The 12,263-nt window shown below is 38.8% G+C and overlaps 1 protein-coding gene across 4 annotated transcripts; it reads left to right on the forward strand.

Moving 5' to 3' along the window:
• The first annotated feature begins 30 nt into the window (after positions 1-30).
• Dcaf16 (DDB1 and CUL4 associated factor 16) lies at positions 31-10,766 on the forward strand. Of its 4 annotated transcripts, XM_074042551.1 has the most exons (4): positions 37-191; positions 1,796-1,987; positions 7,206-7,377; positions 7,693-10,766. In XM_074042551.1, exon 4 carries the CDS (start codon positions 8,289-8,291, stop codon positions 8,937-8,939), a length of 651 nt encoding a protein of 216 aa, XP_073898652.1. In that variant the 5' UTR covers positions 37-191; positions 1,796-1,987; positions 7,206-7,377; positions 7,693-8,288; the 3' UTR covers positions 8,940-10,766. The 4 variants fall into 4 exon arrangements, with proteins under 4 accessions (XP_073898651.1, XP_073898650.1, XP_073898652.1 ...); XM_074042550.1 differs by lacking the exon at positions 1,796-1,987 and having other exon boundaries at positions 31-191; positions 7,678-10,766; XM_074042549.1 differs by lacking the exon at positions 1,796-1,987 and having other exon boundaries at positions 31-191.
• The last annotated feature ends 1,497 nt before the right edge of the window (positions 10,767-12,263 follow it).

Genomic DNA, 12,263 nt, shown 5'->3' on the forward strand with positions numbered 1-12,263 from the left:
GTAGGTCCAGCCGTTTTCCAGGTGGGGGGTGGTGGGTCTAAGCAGAGGGAGCGTTGGCTCGGCCGGAAGTTGTGTCGTCAAGGAGATCGAACGGAGCGGCATTGCGACATTCGAGACAAGGCTGGTGGCGCAAGGCGTAGCGGCATCGTGCGGCTGGGGGTGAGGCGAGAAAGCAGAAAGCATCCTCCATGGTGAGAACAGGGAGTCTGCTGAGGGGAGCCATCTCTGCTTTGGCCGAAGGGGTAGGGAGTTCCGAGAGGAGGGGGGCGTTTGGGACGCCTGGGCTGCAGCCGGGATGCTGCTGAGAAGGGACTTTCCTTGGGCCTGGCGAGGGGGCGTTCCGAGTTCTCCCGATGAACACAGACTGCGGTCCTGTAGAGCTGTAGGTCCTGGCCTGGTGAACGGCAGGCTGAGGTTCTGCAGCCGGCGGGGGGCGTCTGGGAAGCCCCGCGGAGAGAAACGCGGTGTCGTTTAACCGCGGCCAGCTACAGGCTCCAGCTTTGGAGGCCTACTTTCCATGCGTGCATAGCGACACTGTAGTACTAAACAAAGGAGAAGTCAGAATGCAAAGGTCTTCAGGTCGTGGTGAACCGACACAACGGGAAGCAGGAACTAAATCCTTACATGCGCTTTTTTTTTTTTTTTAATGAAAGTATCTCAGATAAAAATGAATATACCTCCGTTGGGACCCAGGACGTACCACTCCAAAATATGACAGTAGAAGACCAGAATAAGCCACCCCAAAGGAGACTTACCTGGGGTATTTCTGGCTGGTTATTCGAGAAATCGTAGTCACGGATGTAGCTTTGAAAAGTTATCTTTTTGTAAAAGACATTTGCATCTATGAAAGGAAATCTATTTTAGTGAAGTATCGGAAAGAGAACTGCACCCAGACAAACTTTTTCTATTTAGAAATTTCATTTTCTTGACCGTTCAAACTTTAGTCATCATTTTCGTCCTCCCCCCACCTTTCCATAACTTGTGTCACAACCCCTCCCCTAGAAGCTTCAAGCTCCTGTTCCTTTCTGTAGCTAGTGTGGGGTCTGAGGTTTAATCTTGACCCTTCTAGTTTCGTGGCTGGTGGGACTCATAATGACTTTGTACATTAATTACTACGTGTTAATGTCTTTTGTCAACTTAATTCATAACCCAAGCAATGAACCTAGGGTGGGGGAGGGGAACTGTTTTCCCTTCCCCTGCACCTCAGTACCTACTGCCAGTGAAAAAAAATAGAACTTTACAAAGCTGCCTGTAAACCTTTCTCCTTTCAAATCTTCTTCCTCACTATGCAGGAGTAACATCTTTTTAAATGTACTTTTAACTTTCACCACCCAAATTTTTATGTATTAATGTCATGAATAAATCTGAGTAAGAGAATACTGAATACTGTTTTGGAAATAGACACAGCTTGCTTTAGGACTGTTTTATGACTATGCAGTAACTATTGTTTCGTATTCCTAATTCCTGAAATTTTGTAGATATACAAACGCTAAAGCGACGAATGTGGTAGCATTTGAGTTGCCTGTAATTTTGAAATTAGCAAAATGTCTAATTTTGGAAAAGACAAGGTATTCCAGGTTAATCAGCCACAGCAAAAGTATAGAGGCGTAAGAATACATGAAATATACTGATAACATTTATAATCTCACTGTAACTAAAATGCAGAATGCAGGGAAAACTGGTAAAAGAAACCTAGAAAGGATATTCATTTTTTAATCAAATATGTCCAAGATCACTTCAGCATGTTATCAAAATAAATTATCAGTGAGATAATTTTACATTCTTTTTTTCTCAGGAAGTCTTTGCAATCCAGTATTACTTTACACTGACCACATTTCAAGTGTTGAGTAGGTACTGGACACCAGTGTCTGTATAGCGTTGGACAGCACAGAAACTCTGCCTCAGACATAGACAAGTGCTCAACACCAATAAGAATTTTCATTCCATTTCCTCAGTTACTGACAGATGAGGAATCTGCCCACCAGAGGTCAGTCTTAACTATGTTTTAAATTAGCTTTTTTTTTTTTAATGATTCATGCCATGTTTTTAGTCAGTATTTTTTGAACATTATAATCTGAAAAAACTTTAAAGATATTATATTAAACATCATACAGCCTCACTGTTGTGAAGCTTATGTGATTGGGTTTTTTTTTATTTTTTGTTTTCTTTTTGTAGTATTGAGGACTGAACCGAAGGCCTTACACAGCAAGGGCTCTACCACTTGAGCCATGCCTCCACCTCTTTTTGGTCTGGTTATTTTAGGGGCAGGATATTGCTTTTTTTGCCCAGGTGGGCCTGGATGGCCATACTCCTAATTTATGCTTCCCCTTGTGGCTAAAATTATAACTACACACCACCACACCCAGCATTTTTCTGTTGAAATAGGGTGGTGAAATTCTTTTGTCCGTGATCCTCCCAATCCCAGTATCACTGGAATGACAGGCACTCACCACCATGCCCAGCTATTGGTTGAGATGAAGTCTCACAAACTTTTTTGCCTGGGCTGGCCTTGAACCGTGATCCTTCCCATCTTGTCCTCCCAGGTAGCAGGCATTCAGCTAATTCAGTTTTTGTTGTTATTGTTGTTTTATTAGCATATATAGTTGTATCAGGGTACATTGTGACTTTTACAAAAGTGTTTACAGTATATCTTAGATTCTTCCCCTCCATCTTTCTTCTTATCTCCCCTCCAACCTTTTCTTAGAACAGTTTCAACACATCTCAGTGTTCCATTTTCATACTAATTCAGTTTTGATATGGAAAAAATATGTATGTGGAATATAAAGGTATAACAGTGATGGGCTCCATTTTGTGTGTCTAGAATCATATATACACCCTTAAATAGACTTTTCCTGTCTTATTGCTGGTTTTAAAAGTAGAATAACTTTTAAGCTTTGAATAACAAAAACTGAAATATAACCAGCTAGAAATCTTGTAGATGCAGTCTACAAAAAATGAAAACAGTAAAAATGTAAGCAGACTGTACATTAAACGTAAATCCCTCCTGTCTCAATGAAATAAGGACATACAATTGCATTAAGTAATGTTGTAAACAAAGATTAAAAGTACTTAACCTCAGACTGGAGACATGACTCAACTGGTAGAGAACCTGCCTAGCAAAGCGTGAGACCCTGAGTTCAACCCCAAGTACCACCAAAAAAAAAAAAAGTATTCATGTTTCATAAAGATAATGTTTTATATAGTTTTTCTTTGTTTTGATGCAGTAGCATCATCTTTGTCAATACTACTTTTAAAAGTATTACTAAATCACAAAAATATAATTTGGAAATTTTTCTAGAACTCGAATAAAATGGAACATGCTTATGTAATGATTTACTGTAGGCAGGACTTAGTAAATATATTCTTTCAAATATATTCCAGACATTGTGTTGGGAACCAAAGCATATAAAAAAAGGATGTGTGGAAGCCAGAGAACTCACCAGAAGAAAATTACCAACCTGAGGTCATACCATTATACCATGTTAGCACAACTGAGTATTTGAAAGTGAAGATGCTCACTGGCTTTAATTTTGGAAAATACCCCTTCAGGATGGCTTAAGTGGAATATTGACATTGTTTCTTGCTTTTTTTCATTTAGAGCTATGCCCCCTAGGCTGGTGGAGTGGCTCAAGTGGTAAGAGTACCTGTCTAAAAGGACTGATAACCAGAATGTACAGGGATCTCAAAAAACTAAACTCCCCAAAAATCAATGAACCAATAAAGAAATGGGCAGCTGAACTAAACAAAACTTTTTCAAAAGAAGAAATTCAAATGGCAAAAAAACACATGAAAAAATGCTCACCATCTCTGGCCATAAAGGAAATGCAAATCAAAACCACACCAAGATTCCACCTCACTCCTGTTAGAATAGCTATCATCAAAAACACCACCAACAACAAATGTTGGCAAGGATGCAGGGGAAAAAAGAACCCTCGTACACTGCTGGTGGGAATGCAAGCTAGTACAACCATTCTGGAAAACAATATGGAGGCTTCTTAAAAAACTGAACATAGATCTGCCATATGATCCAGCAGTCCCACTCCTACGGATATACCCAAAGGAATGTGACTCGGGTTACTCCATAGGCCCCTGCACACCCATGCTTATTGTAGCACTATTCACAATAGCCAAGTTATGGAAACAGCCAAGATGCCCCACTACTGATGAATGGATTAAGAAAATGTGGTATTTATACACAATGGAATTTTACTCACCCATGAAGAAGAATGAAATCTTATCATTTGCAAGTAAATGGATGGAACTGGAGAACATCATCTTAAAGTTAGCCAGGCTCAGAAAGCCAAAAATCGTTATGTTCTCCATCATATGCGGACTTTAGATCTAAAATAAATACAGTAATATTATTAGACATGGATGCTAAGGAGAGGACACATACAGGAGGAGTAGGGAAAGGCAGGAAACCCAAAACTTGAAAATGTTTGATGTCCCCACTGCAGAGGAGCTCATACAGTAACCTTAAAGCGACAGGTCAATATGGAAGGTGACCGGGATGTAGTGAAGAGGTCTGGTAGAGATGAATCAATTCGGGTTGTAATACACTTGTGCATGGAAGCAATGCTAGAAATCTCTCTGTATAGCTATCCATATCTCAAACTACCAAAATTCTGTGTCTTCCTTATTGCTTATGTCTTCTCTTCAATAAAATTGGAGAAGAGGGCAGAACAGGTTCTGCCCTCTGGATGTGAGGGGAGTGGTAGAGAGGGGGAGCAGGGGGCAGGGGTGAGGAATGGCCCAAACAATGTATGTACATATGAATGAATTTGAAAAGACCAGAAAAAAATAAAAATAAAATGGACAACAAAAAAATAGAGAAAGTGCCTTTCTAGCAAGTGTGAGGCCCTGAGTTCAAACTCCAGCACTGCAAAAAAAAAAAAAAAAGAGCCTGTCTAGCAAGAGCTATGCCCTTATCCATCCATGTTGTTATGTGTCCTTCTAATGTGCTTCTGCTCATTTCACTGTCCTCTCCTCTAGTGATAGAAACCTACACTTCCTTCCAACCCCTAATCATAGATGAAACTGAAGAATATATCCTGATGCATGTTGGTCTTACAGAGAATTTAGAAGTGGAATTACTGCACTGTTAAGATGTACCAAGATGTCTTACCTAAAAAACTAGCTAGCATTTGTTGCCCTTAATGCAGAGAAACTAAAGCAGATACCTTAAAGCAACTGAGGCCAATAGGAAAAGGAGAACAGGTACTAGAGAAAAGGTTAGATCAAAAAGAATTAACCTAGAAGGTAACACCCACGCACAGGAAATCAATGTGAGTCAATGCCCTGTATAGCTATCCTTATCTCAACCAGCAAAAACCCTTGTTCCTTCCTATTATTGCTTATACTCTCTCTACAACAAAATTAGAAAGAAGGGCAAAATAGTTTCTGCTGGGTATTGGGGGGGGGGGAGAGGGAGGGGGCGGAGTGGGTGGTAAGGGAGGGGGTGGGGGCAGGGGGGCGAAATGAACCAAGCCTTGTATGCACATATGAATAATAAAAGAAAAATGAAAAAAAAAAAGATGTACCAAGAGCTATGTGGCTAAGTATTGGTGCTGGATTGCTTTTTTAGAATGGTCACACCAGTATATAATTCTACCAGCAGTGTTGGTTCCTAAAGGGAACTCGCCAATACTTGGCATTATCTGACTTTCTAATTTTTACCAAACTGGTAGCATAATGTGATGATGTAGCTAATCCCTCTGGGTTTTCTATTTCAGTTGGATGTTCTTGTCTTCTGCCCATTTCTGTATGAAAGTTGTACTGTTTTTGTTTTGCTACGGATTGAACCCAGGGCCTCCCAGTGCTAGGCAAGCACTATACTATTGATCTATGCATATCCCCAGCCCATGAAGCTGCTGCCTTTTAAAAACACTGATTTGTAGTAACTTTGTCCTTGATATTCTTGTTCAGTTTGGAAAGTGTTAATTTTGACATGATTGAGTTAATCATGTCCTTACCTGTGCTTCATGCTCTTTTTCAGAAGTCCTTCCCTCACTCAACACAGAAATATTCTCCTGAATTGTATCTGATTAACTATATGATCTTATCATCCCCTGCAGGTCTTTATCATACTTTTATTCATGGCATTATATAAGTAAACAGTTTTACTTTTTGTCATATAAATGCATCCATCCCCCTTGATATATGTAGCAACCTTATATTACATTCCCAAGTTATATATGGCTCTGTTTCATAGCTGTGTTCTGTTCTGTTGAACTGTTTGTTTGCTCTTGTGCTAATTCGACCACATTTTAATTTCTTTCACTTTTGGTATAGATTTTGAGGAGCAAGAATATATCCTAACATGTTTGCTCTTCTGTTTGATAGTTGGTTTGGCTGTAGGTAGTATTTTATTGTTTCTATGTAGACTTTCCTAAAAATTTTGTTTAAAATTGTATAAGTTGATTCAAAGAAAGTTAGTATTTTATAATATTCATTTGTTCCACCCAAGACCCCATGTTTCTAATCTTCTGTATATTATTAGATCTTACATATTATTGATTAGTTCCTATATCCTTTATAGGTTTGGGTAGTTTCTTTGTTTTGTTTTTCCTACTACAGAAAGTACTTACATAATATATTTTCTAGTTAATATTGCTGTTACAGAAATAAGAGTATAAGTTGATAATTTTACCCCTTTTCTTCTAGTTCTTACATCTATCATTTATTTATAACATTGAGTACGATTTTCAGGACCATGTTAGACAATGTCAGTCATTATCATGGTTATTCTTTTTTAACTTCACTTTTAAAGGGAATATTTCTGATCTCATTTGCTTAAATTTTAGGTAGATAAACTTTACCAAGTTGAGAAAGGTAATTGCTCTTTCTAGTTTTGTAAGACCATTTTTTATGTTTTTATAACAAGTATCAATCAGGAACTAAGAAAGAGTAAATGTCCACTTGATAGAATTAGGGGTTTTTTTTCCCTTTTACTTTGGAAACTTAAAAGTTTTCTAAAGTTGACCTATTCTTTGTAGGATAAGCGTCATCTGTAAGATAGAGGAAAAAATCTATAAGGCTTTTTCTTCTTTCTTTAATGTACTGCTGGATTCTATTAAATAAAATGAATGATTTTTGTAAGTAAAATGAACTGCATTTATCTAGTTTGTCTCTAAGCTTGCAATTTTTTATTCTCATAAAAGGAACTGGTCAATTTTTATGTCTTTTTTTTTTTTTTCCTGAAACAGCTCGTATAAAATTGGTCATATGACTACCACCTCTGTGATCCAGCAGGAGTTCTAATATCTGGCAGCTTTACCACCTCTGAGATCCAACAGGAGTCCTAATATCTGGCAGTCCTAATATTTTAGGGGGCCAGCACAGGCCCCCTAAAACTAATACCAACAAACATATCCAAAGGTAAAAAGATAAACTTTTTATTTATAGTTTGGGGCATAAGAGATCTGCTTTTGAAGAAGTAGTTTTTGGGTGAGAACTGCATCCTTAAAAAACCAACAGAGGATTAAAACGGCCCTGGACTGTTCCACAATTTGGTGATTCAAAAAGAACTACCCCCTACAAGGAAAATGGCCTAAGCCTCTAAGATAGAGAGGGGAAGATGTATAAGGCTTTTGTTCAGCATACATATTCTTGAAAGCCTAAAATTGGATGGACAGTTCTGTTATTTAGTGCTTTCTGGCTTTAATATCATGTCTCTAGTTTTCTCATTCACAGGGTAAGGCTACTTTTCCAGATAGTTCAGCCTCTGAGTCACCAGTTTCCAAGGGTATTTGCATCACCTATGGCAAACATCGGATCCTTGCACACCAGATGTCCTTGACAACTCATCCCATCATACCCACTGCACAGAAGTTGCTCCATCAGCAGACACCCTGGCAACTACTGAGCTTTTTCCCACAAAATAGATACAGAATCACTGCCAACAAAACAGTGTATAAGCGTCTCTTCACAGTATCACTACCGGTTGAAACTGAGAGAATCAGTGGGCCTAGATGAGGACCCTTCTCTTCTTGGGTAGCCAGGTTTGAAGGAGATATTCTGTGACCTGTGCCACTGGTAAGTCACTAACACTTTTACACACTGAACTGATCCTGAGGACTAAAATGTCTTTGTAAGTGAAGAATACACAACATAATCTTGAAGAATTGTACAGTGGTGTGGGCCAAAGGCTTTACTTTGTGTAACAGACTGAGAGACAGACAAATTAATCTTGATGAAAAGATTTTTGATTCATATTTCTATTTATGTTAGTCAGTTTCTGCTGACTTAGATTGTTACCTTTTTCTGGTTCCTTACTCTGCTTTATTCTAATGGGTCCCAGAAATCCCTCTCCTGACCGCTTAACAGAATCAGAGAGTGGGGAAGAAGAAAGCATTAGCTACCTAAATGAGAGTTCTGGGGAAGAGTGGGATTCCTCTGAAGAAGAGGACCCCATGATACCCAACCTAACACCTCTGGAGAGTCTTGCCTGGCAGGTTAAGTGCCTTCTGAAATATTCTACAACTTGGAAACCTTTAAATCCTAATTCCTGGTTATATCATGCTAAACTTTTGGATCCAAGCACTCCAGTCCATATACTTCGAGAGATAGGTCTAAGACTCTCCCATTGTTCCCATTGTGTCCCCAAACTGGAACCAATTCCTGAATGGCCCCCTCTGGCCTCTTGTGGAGTTCCTCCTTTTCAAAAGCCCCTCACAAGTCCCAGCCGACTCTCTAGACATCATGCCACTCTAAATGGAGCACTGCAATTTGCCACCAGACAGTTAAGCCGAACATTGAGTAGAGCCACTCCCATACCTGAATACTTAAAACAGATCCCTAATTCTTGTGTTTCTGGTTGTTGCTGTGGCTGGCTAACTAAAACAGTTAAGGAAACAACCCGTACTGAACCCATCAACACTACTTACTCCTATACTGACTTCCAAAAGGCAGTTAACAAACTCCTAACTGCATCACTGTAAAGGTCAGCATTTGTCCTGATATCCCTGATGTTTCTATTTAAGAAAAGAATACAGAATCAATCACTACCCAGCCTACAGTTGAGAAACCCATACCTTCTCAACCAAATTATGCCATGTCTTGACAAGCTAAAGTACTACAAAGTACTGAATTGCCCAAGAGTTCTATAATCCACCTGTAGGAAGTGTAGATTGTAAATATGCCTTCCGACAGACCCTGTGGATAAAATGAGAACTTTAATGAAGAAATTAATCAGAAGATACCATTAAAAGATAAGTTGCATATTCTCCATACTCAGTATTTACCCCACCCCAATTTATACGATCTATCTAAATCTACTTTATCTAGTTACCTGATAATTAATGGGAAGGGAAAATACGCCATTACCCCTTTTGTTACTTAACCATCATAACAGCCTTGAAAAGGTGTGACACAAACATCAGAAAACCAGGATTTGACTACCCACAATAAAACCTTTGTTGAACATGGTGGTCTTTGCAGACTATTATTTCTAGGAATATAGTTGAACTGAACTTAATAACTGCAAAAAGGGAAAATGTGAGAATATGGACTTCTCTCCCAGCTTTTATACAGATGTACCTACACCTATACCCATCAGGAGTTCCTGTTTTTTGTGGGGAGTGCAGTTTCAGACCTTTTCTGCCCTATTCCAAACACCTTATGATGCCTTGCAAATACAGCATGGACATTCTAAACCATAAGCTCCCACCAGGCTGTCTGGCTAAACTGACCGTGAAGACCACTCCCTGGGTTTAAACAAACTCTTGTTTATCAGGAATATGCTTCCTGAATCTTAGCACCAAGACTTTTGTCAATAGCAAATAAAATACATTCCAAAAGCTGAAGGATTAAGGCAGAACGTATGTTTTCAGTATTAACTGCCAAGGATTGAAATATTTCATCTTTATAACTTTTCCTGGAGCATGGGATTTTATACACCCTATCTACTTCAAACAGTTTAGGAGCCTTCTAATTTTATGGAACCTTCCTATAGAAAATCTCATCCCAGCACATCTAAATTTAAGAGTTTTATTAGCAGCTTTGTTTTTCTAAGTAGATGTAGCTTTAGATTTTCTTAGAGCTGAACAAGGAAGAGTATGTGCCCCTGTAAATGAGGTTTGCTGTGTTTATTTAAATGAGTCAAAAAGTAGAAATTGACATGTATAAAATGCATGAGACTGTTAAGTCTTTTCACATACCCTACAAAAAAGAGCAAAACCTATGTGTAATCCTGGATAACTGAGCATTTAGAGGGAGTCAGAAAACAGATGGTTAAAAATATGTCATATACCCTCTTTATTTTAGTTTTTTTTCCTATTCTCCATAATAGTTGTGTTCAAGGTGGATTCCAAAAATTGACGCATCAATGGAATCACAAATTCTGTAAATGTGTAAGTTTAAGGAGAGTGAAGAGTGCTTATAACCTTATGAGTATTTATACTGAGCCTTAGCTGTCCTGTTTTAAGGAAAAGGGGGGAATTGGTAGTAGGAATTACTGACCTGAAACCATAGCACACTGTTAGTGTAACTGAATGTGTAGGAAACTGCTCTATGTGGATGTGTAAAATTAGATTTCAAAATGTTGCAAGAACATGTTTGGTTTTGTTTTGTTTTTTTAAGGGGAAGGGGTGGGAAGAAGTAGGAAAGAAGTCTGGAAATTACAATATATTGATGTTTATGTATCCATAGTATGTTTCTTTTTCTCTGTGTGTGTATAAAAGTGCCTTGCTCATGAATGCATTTTTGCTACTGACTCTGAAAGGAAGCTTTTCCCTAGCTTGGCAGCTGAATAAACCAGTAGCTTTCTACATGCTGAACAGAGTATGGTCATTTGTCCTCAACAAAGGAAATACAGCCTTCTTTACTTAAAGCATATTCAACATTCACTAAGTACTGAATGCAGTTAATAGATAAACTATCTGTGTCTATATGGTATCTGTGAGGTATATAGTATCTAAGTAATCCCCAGTCCCACAGAATCCCTGGATAAGCCTTAAATTTCTGCTGCTTTTTGCATGCTACAGACTTGGGGTTGGGGGTGAATTTATCACTTTCACATTCTCCCTATGTGGGCCTCTGATTAAAAGCAGTCACCATAATTAGGATAAAGAAAGATGAATTTATCCACTATTTATAAACCAGTTGACATTAATAAGTTATTTAAGGGTGTGTTTTGTTTGTTTTCAGTGCAGACTGGCAGGCTTTTTGTTGAAGCAGTCCACAAACTTGAGCCTAGAAGACCATGGTCATGGCTTTTAATCTCTGCTTCATACATGGCAGGAGGACAGATGGTGGGTCCTCTCCAAGGGATTTTTCTGCTGGGGCTCCTATCCCACCTGTCCATCTAAAAAAAAATGTCCTCTATAATGAATACAGTGTTGTATTAGATTGTTAAAGTAATTGAGGACCTTGAGGTCACTTGGGTTATTTTCTTACAGATGCATAAATTGTTTTACATGCTTAATAAAATGACTTTCTACTTTGGACTCCAGCATTAAAGAATGCAGTGTCCTTTAAAACAGCCCATTAGTTTAAAATATCTCTTGTTAGAAATTTAGTAATTCACCCAATAATATAGAGGAGTACCTACTGTATGTAGTTCAGACACTGGAGTGTAATGCAGCATTATATGGGGTACTACACATAAGAAATTAGTTACTACACAGACCAATAAACATTACCCCAATCCATTTCTTTTCTCTAGGATCAAGTTAAATAAGCCTAAATCCAAATCCATATACCGGCCCCTCCTAATATTTGAAAATGACTTATGGTTGAAGATTGTACAAAAGAATTGAGTGGAGCCGGGTTAGGTGGTGCACATCTTAATCCCTCCACTCAGGATTCTGAAGGAGGAGGATTCCAGCCTGGGCTACATTCTGAGACACTGTCTCAAAAAACCAAAAGAAAGAAACGAGTGGAGCCGCTATCCCAAGTGTAGTGGAGATTGGTGGAGGATTCACTCCAAAAAATAAGCTCCACAAAGAGTAGTCAGCCAAGGGAATGGATAAAGTGGGTCAGTATTTTATGTACAGATTTAAGTTCCATGTGCTAGTTTCACAAGGCCATTGCACACAAAGATCTAGGCTGGAAGCATTTTGCTCAAATGACTAAAGTATGTAGAAAAGTTCAGAAAGTGTAAACTTCTCAGACCTATGAGACAACTGTGCAGGCTGCTGGCATGTTAGTCTACCAGTGAGCAGTATCTTCTAAACTCAAGGAAGTAGGGACCTGCACTCTGGCACCAGGTATTTCTTGTGTGTCACCTTGGTGTTGCCAAAAGGAAAATACATATTTTTGGCAAG

This window comes from Castor canadensis, chromosome 9 (assembly GCF_047511655.1).
Source record: "Castor canadensis chromosome 9, mCasCan1.hap1v2, whole genome shotgun sequence".
NCBI classification, from domain to species: domain Eukaryota; kingdom Metazoa; phylum Chordata; class Mammalia; order Rodentia; family Castoridae; genus Castor; species Castor canadensis.